Below are 27,512 nucleotides of genomic sequence, written 5' to 3'. Positions count from 1 at the left end.
AGCCCCGCCCTCGGGTCCTAACGCGAGGCCCCCGCGGGGCTGTCCGCGGCCGTGCCGGGCTCCACCTGCAGTGTAGCCGGTCCGGACAGTCCTCCCCCCGGCCTGCGCTGCGGTGTAGACTCAGGCTTCGGGAATTCAGCTGCGGGCCGAGGCCCACCGTTTGATGAGGAGCAGTCGCGGTAGGCGGTGGGCAAGGCTGCCCTGGGCGCAGGCCAAGTCGCGGCTCGGGCTCCAGCATGGCGACGGCGGTGCGCGCTGCGGGCTGCCTCCCTGCGCTATGCACCCTGACGGCGGGTGAGAGCTGGGACGCCGGGAGCAGGGGCTGTCAGCGGGCGGGGAGGTGGTGGTTCGCCTGGGGCCTGCAGAAGCCTGGGCGGAGGGAAGCGAGAAGCCGTGGCCCGGTACTTCACGCCATGCTCCCACCCTATGCAGACCCGCTGTGTGACCTTGCCCGCGTCCTCTCCTTCTCTGGGTCGCGGAGCTCTTGTCTGTAAAATGAGGGGGAACTGGACGTCGTTCTCCAGGGTTCTTTCCTTCGCGAAACCGCTTGATCGTGCTTGGCAAAGAGGAGCGGGAACTGGCCAGTATCGCCTTTGGGGTGCGCGCGACCCCCGGTTTCATTTGGTAATGTCGGGGTGGGCTTGCCCTCCAGCATTACGCTCCATGATAGACTTGCATTTTCTGTTTGCGCAGTATATATATATATATTTTAGACAGTCTCGCTCTGTCGCCAGGCGCCAGGCTGGAGTGCCGTGGCGCCATCTCGGCTCACTGCAACCTGCGCCTCCCGCGCGCCCAAGCAATTCTCTTGCCTCAGCTTCCCAAGTAGCTGGGACTGCAGGCGCGTGCCACCACGCCTAGCTAATTTTTGTATTTTTGAGTAGAGACGGGGTTTCACCGTGTTGGCCAGGATGGTCTCAATCTCTTTTTTTTTTTTTTTTTTTGGGACGGAGTTTCGCTCTTGTTACCCAGGCTGGAGTGCAATGGCGCGATCTCGGCTCACCGCAACCTCCGCCTCCTAGGTTCAGGCAATTCTCCTGCCTCAGCCTCCTGAGTAGCTGGGATTACAGGCACACGCCACCATGCCCAGCTAATTTTTTGTATTTTTAGTAGAGACGGGGTTTCACCGTGTTGACCAGGATGGTCTCGATCTTTTGACCACGTGATCCACTCGCCTCGGCCTCCCAAAGTGCTGGGATTACAGGCTTGAGCCGCCACGCCCGGCCGGTCTCAATCTCTTGACCTCTTTATCTGCTCACCTCGGCCTCCCAAAGTGCTGGGATTACAGGCATGAGCCACCGTGCCCGGCCTTGTTTGCTCAATTTTACTGGAGGTTCACAATCCAGCGATTGTAGTTTCGAAATCTGAAGATCCCTAAAACCCGAATATATATATTTTTAAACTAATTTAGCTGCAGTCTTTGCAGTCATTTGGCAGAAAGTCTGACTAGAACATTCTTTTGTCCATGTTGTTGCAGTCTCCTCCTTTTTCAAGGCCCTGTTCAAATAGCTCCTAGCTGTTGTAGCTTTCCTTCATTTTCCTCACTTTATCTTCACAATGCCTTCGTGAGATAGAGACTGTTACTCCCATTTAACAAATGAGGGGGTTAAGGCACACAGATTCAGAAACTTGCTTAAGGTTAGACTAGGTGGACATCAGATTTGGCACTCACACCACCTGACTCCAAAGCCTGTTTTTTGTTTTTGGTAATAGCCTCCTTGTTGAGATATAATTCACATACCATACAATTAATCCATTTAAAGTGTATGTTTCAATGATTTTTATTATATCACCAGAGCGGTGCAGCCAACATTATCATCACTCCAAAGAGAAAACATGTATCTTAGCCGTCACTCCCCATCTTCCCATTGGCCTCCAGCACAACCACTGATGTACTTTCCCTCTCTTTCTGTAACCTGCCTGTTCTGGACATTTCGTATCCGTAGAATCATGTAATATGTGGTCTTTTGTGACTGACTTCTTTCATTTAGCATAATGTTGTAAAGGTTCATCATTGTAGCATATACCAGTACTTCATCCTTTATGGATGAATAATATTCTATTGTATGAATACCACATTTTGTTTATCTCCTCATCAGTTGAACATTTGGTTTGTTTCCACCTTTTGGCTCTTAGGTCTATTTTGCTAGAAACATTTGTGTGCAATGTTTTTGTAAGTATGTTTTGATTTCTCTTGGGTATATACTTAGGATTGTAATTGCTGGGTCCTATGGAAACTTTATGTTTAATGTTTCTTTCATTCACACCTTCTGTCGCCCAGGCTGGAGTGTAGTGGCACGATCACTACACTCACTACGGCTCCCTGCAGCCTCCATCTAATGGGCTCAAGCGATCTTCTCGCCTCAGCCTCCTGAGTAATTGAGATGACAGGTGCATGCCACCATGCCCAGCTAGTTTTTTGTTACTTTTTGTAGAGAGTGGGTCTCATTATGTTGCCAAGGCTGGCCTCTAACTCTTGAGCTCAGGCCGTTCTCCTGTTTTGACCTCCCAAAGTGCTGGCATTATAGGGTGAGCCACTGTGCTGAGACCTATGTTTAGGTGTTGAGGAACTGCCAAACTGTTTTCCAAAGTAGCTGTACCATTTTACATTCCTAGCAGTATATGAGGCTTCCAGTTTTTCCACATTCTTGCCAGCACTTAATATCTGTCTTTTTGACTATAGCCATCCTAGTGGATGTGGGGTTTTTTTTTTTTTTTTTTTTTTTTTTTTTAATACGGGGTCTCACCCCATTGCCCAGGTAGAAGTGCAGTGGCACAGTCACAGCTCACTGCAGCCTCGACCTTCTGAGCTCAGGTAACCCCTGCCACTTCACTCTACTGAGTAGTTGGGATTACAGATGTGTGCCATCACACCTGGCTAATTAAAAAAATTTTTTTGTAGAGACAGGATTTCACAATGTTGACCAGGCTGGTTTTGAACTCCTGGAAGGCTGGAGCAGTCCTTCCGCCTTGGTCTCCCAAAGTGCTGAGATTACAGGCATGAGCCTCTGTACCTGGCCAGCCCAGTGGATGTGAAGGGGTATCAGTTTGTGGTTTTGATTTGCGTTTCCTTCATGAATAAGCATATTATCATGTGTTAATGGCCATTTGTGTATGTTTTTTGGAGAAATATCTATTGAAATATTTTGCCCACTTTTAAATTGGGTTGTCTTTTTATTGTTGAATTGTAGGTGTTCTTTATATATTCTAGGTATAAGACCCTTATATCTGATAGATGATTTGCAAAATTTTTGTCCCAGTCTGTGTGTTGTCTGTTCACTTTCTTGATAGTATTTTTGAAGCCACAAGTTTTAAATTTTGGTGAAGTCTCATTGATCTATTTTTTTCTTTTTGTTGTTGTGCTTTAGGTGTCTCATCTAAGAAGCCATTGCAAAATCCAAGGTCATGATGATTTACCCCTATGTTTTCTTCTAAAAGTTTCATCGTTTTAGCTCTTACCTATAAGTCTTTTGTTCATTTTGAATTAATTTTTTTGATTTTGAATTTTATTTTCTTTCTTTTTTTTTTTTGAGACGGAGTCTCGCATTGTTGCCAGGCTGGAGTGCAGTGGTGTAGTCTCAGCTCACTGCAACCTCTGCCTCCCGGGGTCAAGCGATCCTCCTGTCTCAGCCTCCCGAGTAGTTGGGACTGCAGGCGTGCACCACCACACCCTGCTAATTTTTTGTGTTTTTAGTAGAGACGGGGTTTCACCATGTTGGACAGAATAGTCTTGATATCTTGACCTCATGATCCATCCGCCTCAGCCTCCCAAAGTGCTGGGATTACCGGCCTGAGCCACTGCGCCCGGCCTGAATTAATTTTTATATATGATGTGAGACAGGGTGCCAACTTCATTCTTTTATATGTTGATATACAGTTGTCCCAGCACCACTTCTTGAAAACATGATTCTTTCCTCATTGAATGGTGTTGACACTTTTGTCAAAAATCACTTGCCATAAATGCTTTGTTGGAGCCTGTTCTGGAGTACCACAGTGTGTGAGGGGGCACACAGTACAGTCAGCCTGATGCTGTGGGGGTTCCAGAGGAAAGCGGGAACACTGCAGAATCAGGGAGCCTTCACTAAGAGGTGATGTTTCAGACAGAGAACCTTGCAGAGACACAGAAGTATGCAAGAGCACAGCGGGTTCATGACTGACTATAAGTTTGGCATGGCCAGAGGGAGGATGGAGGAGAAAGAGGTGGGGCAGCAGGCTGGTGTGGAAGTTTAGGGCCATGTGGCAGGCCTGTAGGCTATGCTGAGTTTTGACTTTGTTCTGAAGGGAGTAGGGAACCAGAGAATAATCTGTCAGAGCTGTGAAGTGACAGACCTGTTTTAGAAAAGCCATGAAGCAGAGGGGGAGAAATTGAAAGCAGGAAACCTACTAGGAAACTCTTGTTACTCTGTGGCTGAGTGATGATGAAACCTGAGCAAATAAGAGTCATTGAGGCCACAGGAAAAGGTACAGCTGGCAGGTGGATTGACTTTTGAGGAAACTGAAGGGCTTGGTAACTAGTTGGATGTGAGGTTGAAGGGAGAAGATGAGATCTGATGTCAGCTACTTGACAAGTTGTCCTGGAGCCCAGAAATTACTTCTTCCCTTGTCTTGATTCTTTATTCTATAGATATATTTTGTGGGTGTTACTGTTTAAAATGTTCCTTTTCATGTAGAAATGTATCTTCTTTTTTTTTTTTTTTTTTTTTTTCTAATTTGCAGGTCATTTATTGGGGAGACAGCTTTCCCTAAGCACCTTACCAACAGCTTCTGTTTTGGCATGGAAGACTGCTCTCAGCAATGGTGAGATTCATTAATGCTACTACCTTTTCTCATAAAATGTAATGTTGGAGTATTTTCTATAGTTTTTAAAAATGTAAATAATCATCTGCTTTTTTCTCTTCTCTCTTCTTTTTTCATTTTTTAGCCTGGTTAGTCTTACTGCAATAATCACATTCTTTATGATAGAAATACATAGGATCTGAAGAATATTTTCAGATTTCTTAACGATTGCAATTGTTATGATTCCACACTTTAAAAAATAATAACTAAATAATAATTACTGGGTTGTTTCTGTGTATTAGACTTAGAGCTATTACCTTGATTAATCCTCACACCAGTTTTTATGAGGTAGTTATTATTCCCATTTTATAGACAATGAAGTGAGTCTCTGAGAGGCTAAGTGACTTGTTAGGAACACACAGCCAGTACCTGGCAGGATTGGGACCTGAGCTGTCTGGAGACTGTGATGCTTTCTCGTACTGTAGCACCAGGCCTTCACTGCCTTTCACTGCCATAGGACAGGGCCCTCTCTTCATTCACTCTCTAGGAAGGAAGGAAGGAAGCCAACCCATGCTGAGCCCATTGTACTTGCGATCTGTTAAATCCTGCTTTTTTTACATGGACTATAGTTAGGACTGAATTGAAATCTTGTTGTCCCCTTGAGTCCTGGGAACTCTCAATTGCTAGGCTTGGCTTTTACTCTTGTTCCCTTTCCTCTTGTTAACTTCACTTGTGAGATGCCTTTATACCTCAGTTGAGAGGTCCTGGAGAGGAGCTTAGCAGACCTGGGCTCTTCGCTTTGTCTGTTCACTTGTTGGTTGATTGATTCATTCACTCACTCACTCACTCACAAGATGCTTCCTGTATTACTGTGAGCCAGGCAGGGTCCCCAGCCTGAGCTAATGTGGGCCTAGAGAGGGCTTCTGTGAGGAAAGTAGAGCAGAGCGGTTACGGCCATGGGGACAGCCCCTGGCAAGGCGCTCGGTGGGGAAGAGGCTGACTGTTGGAGTGAAAGCAGAGTTCTCTGCTCCACCACTTCCTATCCTTTGCAGCCAGGTGCAAATGTGACCCTGGGAGCCCTGGTTTCCTCATCCATAAAGTAGGGATAGTAATTTCTACTTTGAACTGTTGTATTATTTCTTAAAATGTTGAACTTCCAAAAAGGTACTAAAAGGATTATATTTTAAAACCAATCCCTTTCCTACTCCTTCTCATTGCCAGTGACACTTTTTAATTATTTCAGTTTTCTCTGGTTATATTTATAAATTATGTTGTAGATATTCTTTGTCAACATTGTTATGTTAATTGAGAATTTAACTCTTCATTTTCCCTGCTTTCTCCAACATGGTTATAAGCACACTTTTGATTGATCTCTGATCAGTGTTTTTATTATTAAGTTTGTATATACTTATAGCTGAATTAGGTAGAATTCTATTATTACATTCTTTTTCCTGTAACAGTTTCCTTAGTACCTATTACTATATTTTTGTGAGTGCTGCAATAGATGGGTCAGACAAATAGCAATAGTTTTCTAAAATCTCTCAAACACATCATTGATCAGCTGGTTTGATGTAATAGATAAGATTTAAATTAGGAGGAAGAAGTTCATCATGGTGAAAACTGTAAATGCTGAAACAAAAAACCCTCGAGATCAGACTCTGTGTGGTGTTTGTTTTTGAGAGTCTTGCTCTGTTACCCAGGCTGGAGTGCAATGGCATGATCTCGGCTCGCTGCAACCTCTGTCTCTGGGGTTCAAGTGATTCTTCTGCTTCAGCCTCCTGAGTAGCTTGGACTACAGGCGTGTGCCACCGTGCCTGGCTAATTTTTCTATTTTCAGTAGAGACAGGATTTACCATGTTGGCTAGGATGGTTAGAACTCCTGACCTCAAGTGATCCGCCTACCTTGGCCTCCTGAAGTGCTGGGATTACAGGCATGTACCACCACGCCCAGGTAATTTTTGTATTTTTGGTAGGGACAGGGTTTCACTATGTTGGCCAGGATGGTCTCGAACTCCTGACCTCAAGTGATCTACCCACCTTGGCCTCCCAAAGGACTCTGTGGGTCTTTGACTTGACCCACACGAGGGTGCTTTTTGGGCTTAGTGCATTTTGGACTCCAGGGCAACTGTTTCCTGAGATGGGGAGTTCATGGACTGAAATTAATAATAATTCAGAGAACGAGAGCAAAACTGATAATTGATCATTGTTGGATAATCTATAACTGAGTGATTTAGCATAAGCTGATGACATCCCCTGTTTTAAAAATTATAACACATTTTAAGCAAAGTCGGTTGTAACAGTGTATTATAAGTGACTGTTTCTCAACTCTAAAGTCAATTTCTTTCTGCTTTTGACAATTGGACGTTTTTAGGTACATTATTAGATAGGAGAAATATTTCAGGCTTTCAAAAAAGGTTAAAGAATTCTAAATTTGTTAGTAACAATTTTACACTTTTTGAAGTATATCCGAGATTGCAGTACTAAATAGTACAAGATTAAATATCTTCTTTAATGTTAATGTAAGTAACCTAATATTAAGTAAGATATTTTGTTGAAAATTAAAGAGTTGGCCAGGTGTAGTGGCTTAACGCCTGTAATCCCAGCACTTTGGGAGGCCGAGGCAGGCAGATCACATAAGGTCAGGAGTTCAAGACCAGCTTGGCCAACATGGTGAAACTCTGTGTCTACTAAAAATATGAAAATTAGCTGGGTATGGTGTTGGTGCCTGTAATCCCAGCTACTCAGGAGGCTGAGGCAGAAGAATCACTTGAACCTGGGAGGTGGAGGTTGTAGTGAGCCGAGATCATGGCCATTGTACTCCAGCCTGAGTGACGAGAGCAGAACTCCATCGCCAAAAAAAAAACAAAGAAAAGAAAAGAAAAAGAGCATACAAGGAAACCTAAAACTAAAGTGTATGCTTCATGAGATGAGATTTGGAATGATGAAGTCCTGAGTTTAAAAATGAAAAGCCAGTGTTTCCCATCTGCTTTTTATTTACTCATTCTTTAAGTGAGCTAATAGGTCGAGAGGGACTTTAGGATGTCATCTGTCTACCTCTGTGCAGTTTAGTAAGTCATCTGAAATTGGAATTAATGTTTAAATCCCACCTACTAACTAGTCTTGTGACTTTCAGTAACTCCCTAACCTCATAGACCTAAGTTTATTTTGTGAAATGAAGGGGTTGGATTAAATGATCTAGTTTAGTTAGATCATTTAAATTAATTAAGAGAGGAATAACCTCCTTTTAATTAAATTTTGATATTTAAATGATTTTAAAGATCATCTAAAATCATTCAAAGATCATCTAGTTTAATTAAAAGGAGATTGTTCCTTTATTTTTCGGTGTCTATATGCAATGGAGATATTTCGATAGCTTACTGTAACCATTTAATACTACTTGTTATTGCCGTGTAAGATCATTGCTGGTGTGTGGCCCTCTGTGGCCATAATACAGCTGTTACCATCTTCTTCATCACTTCATGTAGACTTGAATATAGCCGTTGTCACTGTTTTTCAAGCCCATGCCCTTAAATAACTTTGTTTTCTTTTCTCTAGGGCTGTTCTAATTTCCTTTATCACTTCTCTTGTAGTCACTAGTGTCTCTATTAAAATGCAAAGCTTAAGGGCTTGTGCACTCTTATGTGTTAGCAATAGTTCCCATTTCTTCACATCCACCAATTCTCACCCTCCCCTCTTCCTTCACAGGACTTTACCCTCCATGAATTGAATAGATGCTGCCACTAAGACATAGATGTTTAAAAACTTTTCAAGTAATATGTGCATTTCGTGATAACAATTCCAAAAAATACAAAAAAAGCAAGTCCCTCATATCCAGTTTTAAATGTATCATATTTCTTCCCCAGAGGCAACTGTTGTTTCCAGGTTCCTGCATAATTCTGGGTTAGTCTATGAAGTGCATTAATGGCCGCTCCTTGTTTTTTGACATGAAGGGTAGGATAGTGTACATGCTCTCCTGCACCTTGCTCTTCTGACCAGGCCAGTTGCAGGTCTTTCCACCGCAGTATGTTGCTGGCTGCATACAGCAGAGGGTGCCAATCACCCTGAGTAGACTGCTCACCTAGGTTATGGAGTGCAGTGCAGAAACCCTGGTATGGACAAATCTTTCTTTACACATTGTGCCCATTGTGTGGATGAACTATAACTTTCCCAGTTAGGATGGGCATTTAGGTTGTTATTGGTCAAAAGTTTTGTTTTGTTTTATTTTTAAAAGGAAGACTGTCCTAAAAATCTGATTCTTAGAAGTTCAGGATTTTAGTGACTTATTTTTGTTAGTAATGATTATTTGATGCTAGCAGTGTTTTTCCACAGCCGTGAAGCATCTAACTCAAAGTTTAATCCATCTGCCTACAGGCCCTTTGTCATCACTGGGAACCAGAGACACCCATCCTTACGCCAGCTTGAGCCGTGCGCTGCAGACACAATGCCGTGTTTCTTCTTCCAGTCACCTGATGGGCCAGCAGTATAGACCATATAGTTTCTTCACTAAATGTATGTAGAGTGGCCAAAAACTTCCTGTTTCTTGAAACAGGAAAAGGATTTCTTGTATCTGAATTTTTCATCTTTTTTACATGAATTAAGATTTTAATGATTAGAATGTACTGTTAAAATGAAAATGTTCCTTGATGTACCTCCTAGAATTATCTTACATGCTACCACTTGTATTTTGGGGAGTTCTAGTTTGCTTTAGTCCCCTCGTTTGGGGCACTGGAGGCCTGAAAAATATTGAATCATGGCCAATATCCCTTGCTGACTTAGATTCACACCAAGAATATATTCATGTTTTCATTTGTGCCTTAGTTGAGGAGATAGGACATCTAATTGGGAAAAGTTAGTTTTAAGGAGATTTATTCATTAACATTACTCTTATTTGTGACAGCATTTGAAAGAATCTAATCTAAACTGAGACTAGCTTGTCAGGTAATAAACGGAGATTGAAGGCCAGGCGCAGTGGCTCATGCCTGTAATCCCAGCACTTTGGGAGGCCAGTGGATCATGAGCTCAGGAGTTCAAGACCGGCCTGACCAATTTAGTGAAACCCTGTCTCTACTAAAAATACAAAAATTAGCTGGGCATGTTGGCACATGCCTGTAGTCCCAGATGCTCGGTAGGCTAAGGTGATCACGCCATTGCATTCCAGCCTGAGCAACAAGGGGGAAACTCCATCTCCTAAATAAGTAAATAAATGGAGATTGAATTCACAACTCAGCATTAGGCAGGTTAAAAGAAATTAGTAATACAAAGGCTGTTCATTATTAGTTTAGAATATTTGGTAAATGCAGAAAAAAAAAAGGAGATAGTCATCTGTATTCCTACTACCCTGAAATACTGAGTTTGCTGCTTTTTTTCATGTAGTAATATATTACATTTTTCAATGGACTTCTGCAGTTCAGTCTTACGACCATAGAATATTTCATTGTATAGATACAGCTCGATTTAATTTGGAAATCTCCTGATAACTAGGTCATTTGTGTAGCAACAACACAGAAAAGTCTTGGTGGGGGATTAAGCAACATAGGCTTAGCTGAACTTGCAGATTTCAGTACAGAGAAAAGAGAGATGGGTAGAGTTGGGGCTGTTAGTCTCTCCCCTTGGTATCCGTAGCCCCAGTTTTTTCTAAGAGTTGACTTATAGTGGGTGTATCAGATTTACAAGCCTTGGGAATTTTTATTTTTCAATAGCCTTTTTCCGTTCTAAAAAGCCTTGTTCTAGAGGTGGCCTTACCCTCTGAGACCTCATCCTTCATGGTTGTTCTACCCCTGCCTCGGACCCTCTTCATTCACCGGTGTTCCTCCTCAGTTACAAGACTCAGTACTTTTGTGGGTTTATGGCTCCAAGTAATAGTAAGATTCACTCCAGTGAGGCCAACTCAGTTGAAACTAGCATGTGGCTAGTTTTTGCTGTTTCAGTAGGAAATAGTCTTTGATTTTCTGAATCTCCAGGAAATAGGACACACTTTTTCAAAACTCGTTAAGATTTCCTACGAATACTGAACCTTGTACTTGCAAACCTATCCTTTTCTGTAGAGGATCCACTGTTTAAATCCCTTTGATTCAAATTAGCAAGCTCTATTACTTAGCATGATTTAAGAGAGAAGTAACTTGGTGTATAAAATTAGATACTACAGTGGATTTATTTAGATGTGTGTATATATAAAACATGAACTTTATCTTTTATAACTATGATAGTTAATAGGTGTATATGTTAACCTAGCTTCGCCCTTCCGGAAAATGACAGGATTGAAATGAGAGTAGATGTATTCTAACTAGCCTTTTAGGTTATTTAGAATCTTAGACCTGTTGTAAAAATAGTAAAATCTCTATTAAAAGAACTTAATTCACCTTACAGCCATTACAGAACATTATGATCATAAATAATATTTAAGAATATGGGAAAAGAGTCACAAACCAATATATACTATGCATACATGTATAAAGAAAAAGGCAGAATGTACATTCTTATCCAACAGTGGTAATGGGATTATGATTATTACATTCTGTATTTTCCAGATTTAAAAAAAATAACTTTTATAATTTGAAAAAGGATTAAAAACATTTTTAATAGCATAATGGTATTCAAAGGTTGACTCATGACTTGCTGTCTTTTTCTTTTTTGAGACAGAGTCTTGCTCTGTCTCCAAGGCTGGAGTACAGTGGCATAATTATAGTAATCTCAAACCCCTGGGGTCAAGCAACCCTCCCACCTCAGCCTCTCAAGTAGCTGGGACCATGGGCACATGCCACCATACCTGGCTAATATTTGAATTTTTAGTAGAGATAGTGTCTCACTATGTTGTCCAGTCTGGACTCACACTCTGGGCTCAGGTGACCCTCCTGCCTTAGCCTCCCACAGTTCTGGGATTATAGGAATGTGCCTGGTCAACAGTTGATTTTATAACTATAGATTGTGGTCCAGATTTATGGGTTCAGATTGAAATGTTGTTTCATGTTTGGACTAGGAAACTTATATTGAGGAAGGATAGTTATTAGTTATTTTACTGCTTATAATAGAGGCAAGAGGACAGGGAGGAGGCTTACATCATGGTTGATAAAATATCAGGGAAAAAAACTTATTGGTAAGTAACTGAGATTTAAATGCTGGCTTTTAAGCAGTTAGAGGGAAAAATCAAATAGTGAGAGTTTTGTGGAGGAAAGTAATAGAATTGTCTCTTCTTGGGCTTTCCAAATGTAACCATCTGATATGTGCAAAGAATGATTTAATTTTGCTTTCATTACCTCAGTGATATATGGGTAAAGCTATAAGCTGATCTCTACTTCCCTTATTATTCAATAGGAGAGCATAGACCATTGCTTGAAAACTACAAAATTAAAACAAAAACAAAAACCCTGTTTCATTACAGTGACTGCAGGTGAGCTGTGGAAAGGTGCTTTAGCAGAGACTGGTGCTGGAACAAGAAAAGGAAGAGGCAAAAGAACTAAAAAGAAGAAAAGAAAGGATTTGAACAGGGGTCAGATCATTGGTGAAGGTAAACTTATTTATAAAAACAACTAAAATGCTTTTTAAAGTTTTTTACCCCAGATTTTAAGGATATTTTACAAACAAGAAGCATCAAAACATTTCTCATGAAGGGCACTGGAATCTGTGGTTTTAGAATTCAACCAGATGACTTACTACTCATTTCCAGGATTCTGGGGGAGGAAAATCCCATAGAAATGGATTTATTCATTCAGCAAGCATTAAATATCCCTGTGTGTCATATCCTATAACAGTGTGTGCCCTCAAAGAGGTTATGATTAGTGGTAAAAGAGAGAATAAATGGAGAGTTGGCAAATATTCCCTGGAAAGGGAAGACAGTAAATGTTTTTGGCCTTGTAAGTTACATAGTCTGTTTTGCAGCTGTTCAACTCTGCTGTTGTAGAAATGTTTTAGGTTTTTAATACTTTTAAATGCTTTATATCTGTATAGCATCCAATTTTTCAACTAACAGCCACAGACAGCACAGTGAAATAGGCATCACTATGTTCCAGTAAAACTTCTTTTACAAAAACAAGTGGTGGGCTTAGTTGGCCTGTAGGCCTTAATTTGTTGACACCTAGAACACATGATTGTTTATACTCATGATTTTGGAAGAGTAAAAATAGTGTAGTGTACTTCAGTCAGCCCGTCTTGTACTGTGCTTGCTGACAAACCATCTTTGATAGTAATGGCCTTTCAGGAATAAAGAAAACACCTGGTACCACACTTCAGCATCACATGTCTACTTGGATGTTTTTCTTTATTTCTTACCTTATATCTTATTTTTTTAACACTTATTTTTTAAAATTATAAGAATCATGTATGTATACTTTCTCAGTAAAAAATGCAAAGATTGTAGAGAAACCTAAAGTCCCTCTGGATGCTGCTTCTACCTTCTTCAGTCCTCTCTCCCTCAGGGAAACCACTGGCCTCATATTGGTGTCTTTCCTTCAGTTTTTTAATACATAAATACCTAAAAAGGTATTACTAAAGGTATTATGGATAAATACCTAAAAAGAAATAGATATCTTCTTTAAAAAAATAATTTAGATTATGTCACATGGTACTTGTTGTCTGACAGTTTACTTTTTTTATTCAATAATAGGTCTTGGAAACCAATCCACATCAGAACCTGGAGAGCTACCTTGTTCTTTTGATTTAATGCAGAATGTTTCATATGTTGGAGATGCTGTGGTTCATTTAACCAGTCCACGATTGCTGGACATTTGGACTACTTGCATTTCTTGCTTTTACAAATAATATTTCAGTGGACATCCTTGTTTAAGCATCCATATGCTTTGTACCTGTATGTGAGTGTTTCTTTAGGTAATACCATGAAGTACATTTAAAATTTTGATTGTGCCAAGTGATCTACCAAGATAATATGTTAGCTTAAGCTCCAGTGAACAGTGTCATCATTATCTGTACGTGGATTGCCTGACTTTTTAACACTTGGAAAATGGGTACTTAAAAAATTATTATTTATAATATTTTTAAACCTTCAGGGCATTGTGGTTTTCTGTGGCCTGGTCTGAATGTTCCTCTTATGAAAAATGGAGCAGTGCAGACCATTTCCCAAAGAAGCAAGGAAGAACAGAAGAAGGTGGAGGCAGACATGATCCAGCAGAGGGAAGAGTGGGACCGAAGGAGGAAGATGAAGGTTAAACGGGAGCGAGGATGGAGTGGAAGGTCATGGGGAGGCGTCAGTCTTGGACCCCCTGACCCTGGTCCTAATGGAGGTAGCAGACTCCTGGTTTTGTTTGCCTTTGTGACAGAGAGAGTACTTGTTTAAAATTTCCTTGAAATGGTATTATTATTTGTCTTTATATTGCCTTTTTCCAAAAAAGATTTCAGCATCTTTGAAATAACATATATTAATATCCCAAATGTATTTTGTGGAATCCAGAAGTATTCTACTAACAGGATAGGAAGCACTGGGGTCCTGGTGTTTATTGTGTACCTTCTCAGATCCTTAAATGTGGGGTTGTGCACTGTAGACCTGCAGGAGTTGCCTGCAGGTTACAGTGTTTCCCAAAAACTGTTGGCCACAGGGGTACCTGTGGAGCAGCATGGCCTGGGAATGCTATTTCCATACTAGAAGTCAGCAAAGCAGATAGTTGTCATTAATCCTATAAAAGAACACATGAAGCAAATATTGAAAATACTTAGGCCAAATTTGAAAACAAAGTTTCCCGCTCCCTCTTTGACTATGTAAACCAGTAAAAATCATCCAAGAAGTCTGTTCTTGTCGATGAATGAGAGAAGAGGAAATAGCTGAGAGTTTGACTGCTTTCTTAAGAACTTTGGCGTCAAGAGGAGGGGAGAGGTTGAAATGGAGAGATTCCAGGGAACATGCTTAGAACTGATCAAAATGCTTCAGTCAGGAGGAGGAAGGTATGGAAGGAAGAGGACAAAGTCAATGAACCAAGTCCCTCACAACACAGCCCAGATCTAGAGTCTAGAGAAATGGCTTCACTTGTTCACAGAAGGAAGGGCAGGGCAGAGAATCAGGTGAGCCTATGGGGTTGTAGTGGAAAGATAGGGGAGGGTGTTGCGTGATGTGGCCGCAGTTGGTGTGTAAGGAAGAGGTGGAATCATCTGCGGAGAGTGAAGTGGGGACATTGATGATTATGGCCTCCAGGTTATTTATGAAAAGGTAGGGTATCTGAAACTGGCTTTGAAATTAGCCAGTGGAGTGAGAGTTGAACAGAGTTTAGAGGAAAGAAGATTGGCTGTGGGTTGATGTGTGTTGAGCTGACTAATGCATACATAAGCTTTTGTTGGTTCTGCTGTTCTGTTTTTGTTTGATTGAAATTGTCTGGGACAAAAATGTTAAAAAAACAAAACAAAACAAAAAAAAAACGTAGAGAGTCTTTGAAATGGCTGCAGTGGTAAGTGGAGAGAGACCTAACTGAAAGGACAAAAAGGCCAGCTGGCAGCAGGGAAGACTTGATGGAATTGGAGTCCATGAATTTTTAGTGGCCCCTGTATATGAATACTTTGACTTCTCTCTAGCGGCATCCAGTAGGTCAGGAGTGGCCAAGAGCTGCAGGTCTGGCTAGTGTGGAGAGAGCAAAGGGTGAAGGATTTGAGGGCATTCACAAGATCTGGTGGAAATGATGGACTATGGTGTCTTGGCTGAGTGGGGGAGGCTGCGAAGACAGAGGGAAGCAAAGGGAAAGCAGGGATCCAGGGTCTGGAGGGGCCAGAAGCTGATGAGATAGAGATGGATGGGGAGGAGGGTGCAGGTGGGGAGATCACTGTCTGAGGTTATGAACTTAACTGGTGGAGCAGTCTCTAGTGATGAGGGGTGACTGGGGCATGACCTTGAGAGTAGGACCAAAGATCTATGATGGTGCCCATGCTGAAAATGCTTTCATGTTAGTGTACGCACATTTCATCTGTACGCCTGTTTCTTTTCTTCCTGCAGAAACATACGAGGATTTTGATACCAGAATACTTGAGGTAGGCTTGTAGAATTAAATACCTGGTTAAGCCTTTGGAGAGGTTGGGGTGGGTGGGGCAGGGACAGAAGAAGAGGAACTGTGAGGGAATGCTTTGGCATGACTATTTCTTACACACAGCTGATCTGGGGAAGGAAATTATGCAACTTTAATTTCATTTACTTGATACTGGCTCTTCTGACTACTGCACTCTTTGTGGGGGTGCTACCAGGTTGAGGTCTTATGATAAGGTGGTATTGTTAACTACAGGATTTGTAGATGAGGTTTAAATTTCCTCTTTCCTAAGACTAAAGTAGCATTGGAGTCTATTTTTGAATTATAGACCAGCTGTATCTAGCACTCAGTGCAGGAAGCTGGGGTTGGGTGGAGCCCTGGGGCAGGGTAGAAAGCTTAAAGTTGTGGTGCATGTCTGGTTTTTAATGGGGAAATGGTCTCTGGGTTGCTCACAGGCCTTTGAAACTAAAGCCTGTATCAAGTAAACTATAGTCACTTTCCAGAGCGTTCTCTAAAATAGTCAATTTCCCTTTGAGCTGGCACTGAATGCTCAGTGTTTAATATCATGTGGAATAATCATTTATTGAGTTTGTGATTGAGCCTCACCTAATATCTGTATTGTTTCCTCCATATCAATTGCATTGTAGGATTTAAAATGTTTACCAATATTATGTCTTTGGTATTCCCACTTAGAGCTTTTGAAAGTTAATCTCTTTGAAGAATTCGTATATATGTGGGTGATTTTCTATAAGATCCATGGGGGTGGATTCAAGCTCCCTTTCCTTTTAACCCCATTTTGTGGGAAAGAGACAGCTATGTACTAGAGAGCCAGCTGCTGTGTAAGCAGTTTAGTTAACAGTTCATAGTTCTTGGCCTTTTAAATACACAGAAAAAAATATACATTTTCCTGTAGTTCAGAATAAGCAAGTATTTCCAAATATTTCCAAATATGCTAATCCTGCCGGGCATGGTGGCTCACACCTGTAATCCCTATGGGAGGCTAAGGTGGGTAGATCACGAGGTCAGGAGTTCAAGACCAGCCTGGCCAACATGGAGAAACTCGGTCTCTACTGAAAATACAAAATTAGCCAGGTGTGGTGGCACATGCTTCTAACCCCAGCTACTTGGGAGGCTGAGGCAGGAGAATTGCTTGAACTTGGGAGGCAGAGATTGCAGTGAGCTGAGATCATGCCATTGCACTCCAGCCTGGGCAACAAGAGTGAAACTCTTGTCTCAAAACAATCAAATACCTTAATCCTTAGCATAGAGAGCCAGTCCTGTGCTGGTTATGTCTGTATACTGCATGTCATAATTTCTAAGGATTGTTTTCCTCACATTTTAACATCTCTGACATGGGGATACATCTTACAGTCAGTGATAAACTATATCAAAGTTTGATCAGCAACTTTTTTCTTTCTTGTGGTACATTCATTAAGACAGGATATATCGAGATGTATAATGTCAAATTCCTTTAAAGGTTTTCTCAGTTGAACCCTCTCCTAACCCTGTGAAACGAAGAGAAAGTCTCGTTTCTGTTTTCTTCCTGAAACAGTCCAGGAGGAGGTTTTGTTTGGAGAAAGTCTGCTACTTGTGCTCGGGAGTTGGAGGATGTTCTCTGTGTGTGCCTGTTCACCATGTATGCCTGCAAGAAAGGCAGATCCCTCCAGTTGCCTCCTTCAGATTTTCTTAATGTGCTATATTTCTGAGACATTTTGCCTTTTAGGTAAGAAATGTTTTCAGTATGACAGCGAAAGAGGGAAGAAAGAAATCAGTCCGTGTCCTGGTGGCTGTGGGGAACGGAAGAGGAGCTGCAGGTAAGTGGGGAGTGTTGGCACCTCAGTGGCGGTGGTGTGCAGGGACAGGTGTGGTACGGGCCCATGCTGTGAAGCCCACAGTATCATGCTGCTGGCCAGACGTTTTCCACTGATTAAACCTTTTAGTGGTTTGGGTTCATAAAGCTTGTGTTAAGCCCCTGACATCCCTTAGAGAGAAAAGATGAAAATACCTTTTTCAGTTTTTATTTGTATTTTTTAAAGTATGAGAGCTTGAACACCATTTTACATGTTTATTAGCCATCATTTTTTTTTTTTTTTTGAGATCTGTTCATTTATGTGCTTTGACCATTTTTCTATTGGGTGGTTATTATTTTCCTTACTGATTGGTATAAGCTGTTTGTAAGTTAAGGACATTAGCCCTTTGTCAGTCAGATATTTTGACTTAGGTTTTAATTTTTTCCCCACACAGAAGTTTTAAGCCTTTCTGTGGCAAGTGTATCAGTCTTTTATCATGACTGGGTTTCTGTCTTGCTTCGAAAGCATCGTTTGAAGATTATAAATATTAATAAGTTTCCCCATATTTTCCTCTAGAACTTCCATGGTTTTGTTTTGTTTAAACTGGGAATTGGCATTCACAGCCTCTTTTGTCCCAGGTCTCAGAGGTCCCATGTATCGTATAGAGCAGTATTGTCTTATGTTATTTTTCCCTGTATAATGTAAAAACAAAATGTGTTGTTCAAAACAAGATACAAGTGGCAGCAAATAATGGCAGCATCTCTGTAACTGCTGGTAAACCATATTTCATAGTTAAGAGTTTGTAAACTAAAGAGTCATTGATTTGGATTCCTGGTTAATTAAAATCTGAATTCCATTTGACATTCCAGTGAAATCATGGTTTTACTTTATAGCAATGGATGTTTTTTCCCACCCGTTCTGTTTTGTTTTGCTTTTTTCCTTCCTGAGACAGGGTCTTGCTCTGTCACCCCAGATGGAGTGCAGTCGCATCATCACAGCTCACTGCAGCCTCAACCTCCTGAGCTTAAGTGATGCCCCGACCTCAGCCTCTTGAGCAGCAAGGATAACAGACACCTACCACTATGCCTGGCTAATTTTTGTATTTTTTGTAGAGACAGGGTGTCACTATGTTGCCCAGACTCGTCTTGAACTCCTGAGCTCAAGAAATCTGTTCATCTTGGCCTCCAAAAGTGCTGGGATTACAGGCATGAACCACCATGCCTGGCCCCTTTTAATCTATCTCTAACTGTTCAAAGTGATTACCTAATTAATTTAGAACATACTTAGTTTTTTAAAAGTTGAGTGTATTTTATCTAGCTATTTTTAAAAGGCCACATCTAACCTTGGCTTTTATAAATACGTCTAAATTTATTATTTCCAGAATAATTCAAAACAGATCTCTGTAGCTTCGTGTTTTGTTAGTGTTTTTTTTTTTGTTTTGTTTGTTTTTTTTGGTTTTGATACAGGGTCTTGCTCTATTGCCCAGGCTGCTTGCTGGAGTACAGTCATAGCTCTGTACCCTCAAACTCCCAAACTCAAGTAATCCTCCCACCTCAGCCTCGCAAGTAGTTGGGACCACAGATAGGCACCACCATGCCAGGCAAATTTTTAAAATTTTATTTTTAGTAGAGACAGAGTCGTGCTATGTTGCTCAGGCTGGTCTCAAACTCCTGGACCCAAGTAATCCTCCCACCTTAGTCTCCTAAAGTGCTGAGATTACGAGTGTGAATCACCACACCCAGCCGGTTATTGGTTTTGTATAGCAAGTCTTTTGTGGGTGGTGGAAAAACAAAGTGCCAGAAAATATTGTAGGAGGTGAAACTTGAAATGTGGCGAAAGCCATATGGGCCAAATTTTTGTCTCTTTTCTTAGTTTTGCTTTTTTTTTTTTTTAAGGTTTTGCTCTTGGGAAAGCTGCTGACCGGTTGGATGCTTTCAGGAAAGTATGTACATTCTTTTCTTGGTTGACACTCAGTAAAAGATAAGTAAGCTATATGCTAGACACAGTGGGAACCACAAAAAGATAATTTTTGCCAGAACCTTTCCAGGAGGCTTGCTGTCAAGAGTTAATTAGCGCATAAAAATCAGTTTCAGAAGTACTTACATTCCTTCACACCATATTTAATCAGATTTATAATTGCCTAGCCAAGTTAGGAGACAGCTGTGGAAGTTTCAACACTGATAGAGTGTTTGAAGATACTAAGGAATTCTTGTTAATTTTTTTTTTTTTTTTTTGAAATAGTATCTCACTCTTGTTTCCCAGGCTGGAGTGCAATGGCATGATCTTGACTCACCGCAACCTCTGTCCCCTGGGTTCAAGTAATTCTCCTGTCTCCACCTCCCAAGTAGCTGGGATTACAGGTGCCCCCCACCATGCCTGGCTAATTTTTGTATTTTTGGTAGAGATGGGGTTTTTCAATGTTGGTCAGGCTGGTCTCGAACTCCTGACCTCAAGTGATCTACCTACCTCAGCCTCCCAAAGTGCTGGGATTACAGACGTAAACCACCACGTTTGGCCAGGAATTATTGTTCCTTTTTTTTAGGCGTGATAGTGATACTGTGGTTAAGTGTTTTAAAAAATAAGTCCTTATATTTTAGAAGTATATACTAACCTTTTTGCATAAATGAATTTTTAATAATGAAACATTTTATTAAAAGTATTTTTGGAGTCCTTGAAAAGATGTAAATTTCAACAGATTTAAGAAAAACATTTTCCTTCTTTCAGGCAAAGAACAGAGCAGTTCACTATTTGCATTATATAGAACGATACGATGACCATACAAGTGAGTGTTAATCTATTTTTTTTTAATTTGCAGGATTACATTTGTTAAAGTATGTGTGGCAATATATCTCTATAGATATCTTTGTGTTCTCTCTTATTATATTCTTACAAATACATGAATTATGAAAACAATCTCCTAAGAAGGTTAGTAAAGTGAATGAAATTAGAGCTTATCATTTATCCTTGGTGAATGTGCACTGGCGGTTGAGGCTGCTATACATTGCTTTGCAATATTTGCAAAGACATTAAAGTCACACACCTAAACCTTCTGTGTTTATGTTTTTACCTTCCAGTATTCCATGATATTTCATTAAGATATAGAAGGACACATATCAAGATGAAGAAACAACCCAAAGGTAACCTTAAAACTCTTACCATTTGTTGATGATAAAGCAGAGAAATTATAACAGTTCTGTCCTCTCCTCTATTTTTGCTCGTCTTTAGTTGAATTCATCTTGATTTAAGAACTCATATTAGATTTAAGAATGATGAGGCTCAGAGAAATAAAGAATAGTCAAGGCACACCAGCTCCCGTGAGCATAGGCTTGTTCCAGGAATATTTGATGGTGGGGAGAGCACATTGGAAATGGGAAATAGCAACTGAGTGGAGTAGAGTTTGGAGGAGTGGGAATATTAGTTCCTCACAGGGAATTCATTGATGCTTTTAGACATTTCTGTTCTAACTTATTCAGGTCCAGGTGTTTACTGCTCATCAAGTTCTGATTGGATGTCTTCTGTGAGCTGGGTGTTAAGCTAGGCACCAGGGATGATGCAGAGATAGACTTTCCTGTTTTGTGGACAAGAAGGCAGGCAGGCAGAATTCAGGGTTATGTGCTAGGGCAAGCATGCCTAGTGGTCTCTGAGTGTAGGATTCTTGAACATTCTGATTTGCATTTCACCTGTAGTTCTACAATAAAGAATGATTTTATGTAACTTTTGGTATATAAATCTCAAAAAGTTTCAGTCAGAAGAGATAAAACATTATATTTAAAATTTCTTATCAAAGCTTCTAATACAACCTTGCTAGAGCTATAGCTTGGAAATAAATAGCCCTCAAATACAGAATCAGTTGTGTTAATGCACCAGAACTTGCCTTCTGCTTTAAAACCATAATTAACCATTTAAATGCTGGATAAAAACCATATATTTTGTCATTAGAAAAGGTGTTGAGTGGACTTCAAGGTTTAGATCTGTGCTGTCCCACACAGTAACCACTAGCCGGCCTGGCTAGTGAGCACTTCACATGGGGCTATTGAGATGTGCTCTAATTGTCAAATACACCCCAGAATTCAAAGACCTAGTACAAAAAAAGAATATGAAATATTTCAAAAATGTTATTGTATTGATAACATTTTTAAATGATAATGTTTGGACATATTGGGTTAATAAAACACATTACTAAATAAACTTTTAAAAAACTTTAGAAAATGCGTCTATGAGAATGTTTAAAATTAGGTATATGCATCTGCTTGTGGCTTGCATTATATTTATGTTGGGCACTGTTGTTTAGATACATTTTTATATCTGGATGATTTCTGAATGACTGCTTCAATTTTAATTTAATTGAAGAAGCTACCTTTTAAAGTCTTTCCTGTCTTTTAATCAAAGCTGTATTGTATTAGCTAGACCATTACCTGTTTATTGGGGTTAAATATTCTGATTTTGAAGCTAAAACAGCCTATAGTACTTTTAGACATTTCCTAAATATGTATACATTTATAGACATTTTGTACATACATGTACAAATAGGCATTTCCTAAATGATGTTCCTATGTGTTGCTAGTTCTGTGGGAGGTAGAATAGGTGTTAATCCAGAAAGGATGCCAAATGTCAGAACAGGATTAAGGAAAGGCACCAAAATTGTTTGTGCATCTTTGTAAATGTTGCAGTCTTTAATGCACTGCCATGGGATATGAATCTCCCAAGGGAAATGGAAAGTGTGTGTTTCCAAACTTATTTAACCATGGAACACTTCTACCTTGGCAATAGGACAGTATTCAGTTCCACACACAGCTCTGCAAAACTTTGCCACATAAATATACACGTTAAGTTTTATCAAACAAGTGTTTTTTTGACATAGTCTCTGCCTGGAAGGTAATCAAATCATTACCATAAGACTACAACCACTGTCACGTGGGTGTTTGTGTATGTGTGACACAGTGGCCAGCATTTGTGCTGTATCTGTGCTGGTCCAGGTACTGTGTATTACACACCTCGATGCTCACCAGCAGCACTCCTAAGTAGGTATTGTATGGAGGAGCCTTATTGTCTGGGTCAATCCAGAGAGCAGTGGCAGGGTAGAGGCTGCTTCTCAGCTCCTTCCGGAATCTGCATGATACCCCCTTCCATATGTACCTCTCTCTAGGTGTGTGTGTGCACCTGTGCTCATCCAGACGTGGGTGCATTATATTCACACATGGGCACATGTGTAAGTAACTCCACATTGGAAGAACAGAGGACTCCATTGTGTCCTGTCTTTAGCTATCCTCTTAAGTTCTTGCATGCTTTAGCATAATTATGGAGGCCACAGTTCATTGGCCCTTTCAAGTAGAAGGAATAGTTCTTGACCATAAAAAGTCAAACGAGAAAGACAGTAATGTTCAACTTCCAGAGTAGATCTTCTGCCTTGGAGTAGAAGAGGTGTGTGCTTAGTTTCATGCTTGGCAAATAATAATGTTAGAGGCCACACTTGGGCCCCTTCACATTCACTCACTCCACCTGCGTTTGCCAGGTACTGCTCTAGGCTCTGGGGACACTGTCGTAAACAAATAATATCCTGGCTCTATGGAAGCCATCTTCCACTGAGGGGAAACATTGGATAAACAGGTTTCGTTGAGTGCCCTAATTAGGAGTAGGAGGGAGGAAGGTGTAAGGAAGGATGCCATCTTGAGTAGCATGGTCATAGAAGGCCTGTCTGAGGAGAAGCAATTTGAGTGGGACCTTGAAGGTGAGAAGGAGCCAAGGGGGCAAAGCTGGGTGGACATTTCAGGCAGAGGGAATCTCAAGTGCAGTCCTCAAGGCAGGAATGCTAGCAGGAGGTGGTGTGTCTCTAGATGAGGTCAGAGGTGGGCAGGACTCAGGCATAGAGGGCTCTGTATAGGCCATGGTGTTCTTTATTTTAATCTCGAGAACAGTGAGTGCGGGGGGTGTCATTACATGGGGAGCAACATGTTTGGCTTGTGTTTTTAAAGCTCTCTGGAGAAGGGATTACAGGTGGAAAGGGCTAGGGCAAGTGGCTGGAGGGGAGACCCCCTAAGATTTGGAGGCCAGCAAGGAGGGAACGACTTGGCAGTAGCTAGGAGGAAATCTGGGAAAGGATATGTTACCATAAGAAAAGTAGAGCTTCTCCAGGAGGAGGAAGTGGACCCTCTGCTCAGGGCAACAGAACAGTCAAGGAGGGTGAGAAGAGATGTGTCCCTCCATCCTTAGTTAACGTGGGTCTGGGGTGCCAAGAATTTTCATGCATCTTTGTTAATCTTAATAACAGTCCTGTTTTTTTGCCCTCTGTGTTCAAGATATTTATAGATGTCATCTTTTTAATCCTTGTAGTATCCTGTTTAAGTAAGTGTCTTCTTAGAAGTTAAGTAAGTTGTCAAGGGTCAACTCACTAGGAAGTGGTGATACCAGAATATGAACCAGTTTCCCGAAGCCCTGAGCCTGAAGCCATGTGAAAGTCAGCAGGGTGACTCTGCCCACTTCAGGCGAGTGGGCTGTGTTTCACCTGGTTTCTCTATTTCTAGGTTATGGCCTCCGCTGCCACAGGGCCATCATTACCATCTGCCGGCTCATTGGCATCAAAGACATGTATGCCAAGGTCTCTGGGTCCCTCAATATGCTCAACCTCACCCGGGGCCTCTTCCGTGGGCTCTCCAGACAGGTAACCTTCTCCCGGGGTCTGAAACAGAAGTTTTAGTTTGTATTTCAGTTGTGCGTGTTGGGACTACCGTGCCCTGGGGCCTCCTGAAGATGCTTTCCTGTGGGCACCTTAGGAATTGGGCATTCTTTGCTGTCTGTGGCTGCATCAGTTTAGTTAAATTCACTGAAAAGTTCATGAAAATTACCTTTTAAAAAGTACTTCATGGGTTTTTCTAAGTAGTGTTATTTCAAGCCAGGAATTGTAATCTACGTGTTACTATGAAAATAACACATGTTGTTCTAAAGCTCTGAAAGTATGGGAAAGTAAAATAAAAAGAGAACGTCCATTTTCTAATTTAGTCCTTTCAGCCAGGGCTAGGGTGAAGCACTCAGGGCACCTCTGCATTCAGGGCAAGCACAGTCAGCTTCCTGTTACCTGTGTAGGTAGTTTGGACTGATGCCTGGGTTGGTAAGGAGCTATGAACTTGTCAGGTTACTATTCCTCATAGGTGGGAATCCTGGGCCCAGCTTCCAGTCACCCACCATGGAGGAGAGGGTTGTGACTGCACTTGGTCCCCCATTCTTGGGTACCCGTCCTGCTTGCCCAGTAGGGCTGGCCTGTCTCTTGAAAGGATGGGTAGACCTTAGCATAGATGGATGAGCAGATTAGGTTCAGTAGGTTTCATTTGCTGAACTCTGTTAGGTGAGGACTTTGGCAGCCTTCCTGACACTTCAAGAGTACAGTGGTGAGTTTTAGTTAAAGTGATCCAGGGAGTAATTTTCCACGTCTCTAGGAAAATTAGAAGAAAAAGAAGGCTTTGGGTAAAAGATGTTTTTGAACAGCTTTTTGTGTGTGTTGGTACTGCCTAAAACATCTTTCACAGCACTTCTAAATTGAAACATTAGAGGTTTAATTAAGATGTTGGTTTTAGATAGGTTTTATTTATGATCCAGTAGACTTGTTCTTTTATGTGATATTTTTGTTTTCTGTTAGTCTTTTAAACCTTCTGATATGATTACCATATATCATCTCTCCTAAAATGCCATCAGCTATAAAAGGTTGCATTATTTAATATGCAACACAAAAAGAAAAAGATGTTACCAATTTAGGTGATATGCCTTTGATTGAAAGATACACCAATATAAATTATTTTATTTTGTTTATGAAACAGCTCATCTCTTTTCTAATTTCAAACATACATAGAATTAGAATAGTGCAAGGCAGCCATAAGGCCTGGGATCATGGGATTGACATATCAGGTATGTCGTCGTACCGTGAATAATGTCTACTGAACTAATCTGCCTGCTTCCAGATCTCTGTGGCCTCCCTCTACAGTGAATCCCTATGGCCCTGTCACCTAGCTCATGACCAGTTGCTTCTCAGTACCACCCCCAGTTATTTTCAGCCAAATCTCAGACATTTTATTTTACCCCTAAATATTTTAGTATATATTTTCTAAAAGATAAGCATTTAAAAATACCCTATAATACTATTATCATACCTAAAAATTTAACAGTAACTTGTATCGTTAAATATCCTATCAGCGTTCATACAAATGAACATTTGAACAGTGTTCATACAAATGAACATTTGAACAGTGTTCATACAAATGAACATTTGGACTAATGAACATTTGTCCAAACAAATGAACAAATTCCACTTGTTAGATTAAAAAAATGCTTTTTACACAAAGTGTTTGAATCAGGCTGTAGAACAGGTCAATGTATTGTATGTTTTTGCTATGTCTTTTCAATAGGTTCCCCTCGTCTTCCCCCTGCCCCTTATGATTTTTTTGCTGAGGAATCCAGCTTGTTTGTTTCGTAGTGCTTCCCGGTTTGTTGCTGACTAAAACACCTGTGGGGTCCTTAATGTCCTCTCCTGTATATTTACTGTAAATTGGTAGTTAGATCTAGGGGATTGGTGAGATTCAAGTTCAGTGTTTGGAATAGCATGGTGCATAATCAGGAGGGTTTAGAAGGCAAGGGACCAGTGGCCAAGGGCCTTCCTTTGTCCCAGTTTGGGGTGGGCAGATGAGGCTGAAATGGCACCACACATGACAGGTTACCAGAGTTTAGCCACAAAACACATTAACCCAAATCCACTGAAATGGCCTTTGAATTCCCCTAGGCTGTACTGCTGGCTTCCTTCTCCCTGTGGAAGTTCCTGCTCTTTACGTTGCAAATGTACTTCAGACCTAACCTGTTGTCAATTTGGTCTGGCCTAGGAAACCCATCAACAGCTGGCTGATAAGAAGGGCCTCCATGTTGTGGAAATCCGGGAAGAATGTGGTCCTCTGCCCATTGTGGTTGCCTCCCCCCGGGGGGCATTGAGTAAGGATCCGGAGCCAGAAGATGAAGTTCCAGACATCAAACTGGACTGGCAAGACGTGAAGACTGCGCAGGGAATTAAAGGCTCTGTGTGGTCTAATTTAAAGAGAGGTGCCACGTAACCTTTCTGGCCTTGTGCAGCCAGTGCCTGTGCTGCCCTGCACCCAGGAGAGACTCAGCCCCTCACAGCTTGGGGTGTTGCCTTGTTTTTTGTTTGTTTTGAGGAAAGTTTAATCTTCAAACTGTTGAGAAATAAATAATTATAGCTTTCGTTTATTGAGCACATGGTACATGCCAGTGTGATAGGATCTTTACATGTATATCTCAGTTCAAGACTATTTTAAATATTCATCCAAAGTAGCAAAAGTAAGTGAGTTAGGGAGACAGGGCCAATAATCTGACCCAATCAGTAATATGCACAATAATGATTGCTATAATAACTATAGCTAATATATATATTAACTCATTCGTCCAAAGTTAATGTGGTTAACTTCATTTTACAGAGCAGTTAAGTAACTTGACTACCTTGAGGAACTGCCAAACTGTTTTCCACAGTGGAAATGGAAGCCTGTAGGCTACTGTTGGGAATTTTAAATGGTGTATTAATTGTACACCATTATAATTTTGACTTGTGTTTCCCTGATGGCTGATGATGTTGAACATTTTTTCATGTGCGTATTGGCCATTTGTATGCACTTTTTGGAGAAATGTCTATTCAGAGCCTTCGCCCATTTAAAAAGTTATTTTTTGTTATTATTGAGTTCCTTATAGTTTCTAGATATAAGCCCCCTATGAGATACATGCTTTACAAAAGTTTTTACCCATTCTGGGAAACATATATATATATCTATATATATAAACATATATACGTGTGTGCGTGTATATATATGTATATGTATGTATATATTTTATTTCTTTGGATAGTTTTTCTGCCCCACTTGCATCCTCTTTCTGGGACAGTTATGACACAAATGTTAAACCTTTAATTATCGTCCTGTGAGTCCCTGAAGCTCTGTTTATTTTTTTCTAA

General features: G+C 40.9%; 1 protein-coding gene across 4 annotated transcripts; it reads left to right on the top strand.

Annotated features, from left to right (window-relative positions):
* MRPS5 (mitochondrial ribosomal protein S5) lies at positions 1 to 26,753 on the top strand. Of its 4 annotated transcripts, XM_032269479.1 has the most exons (13): positions 202 to 294; positions 433 to 598; positions 4,717 to 4,797; positions 9,148 to 9,285; positions 12,155 to 12,280; positions 13,776 to 14,009; positions 15,701 to 15,735; positions 17,452 to 17,542; positions 19,414 to 19,460; positions 20,243 to 20,300; positions 20,593 to 20,655; positions 24,040 to 24,176; positions 26,380 to 26,604. In XM_032269479.1, exons 2-13 carry the CDS (start codon positions 496 to 498, stop codon positions 26,602 to 26,604), a joined length of 1,338 nt encoding a protein of 445 aa, XP_032125370.1. In that variant the 5' UTR covers positions 202 to 294; positions 433 to 495. The 4 variants fall into 4 exon arrangements, with proteins under 4 accessions (XP_032125371.1, XP_032125370.1, XP_032125372.1 ...); XM_032269480.1 differs by lacking the exon at positions 433 to 598 and having other exon boundaries at positions 1 to 294; positions 26,380 to 26,753; XM_032269481.1 differs by lacking the exon at positions 202 to 294 and having other exon boundaries at positions 519 to 624.
* The last annotated feature ends 759 nt before the right edge of the window (positions 26,754 to 27,512 follow it).

This window comes from Sapajus apella, unplaced genomic scaffold (assembly GCF_009761245.1).
Source record: "Sapajus apella isolate SASKATOON/1434 unplaced genomic scaffold, GSC_monkey_1.0 scaffold193, whole genome shotgun sequence".
NCBI lineage: Eukaryota > Metazoa > Chordata > Mammalia > Primates > Cebidae > Sapajus > Sapajus apella.
The sequence above is the reverse complement of the archived record's forward strand: the minus strand, read 5'-3'. Positions and strand labels throughout refer to the sequence as shown.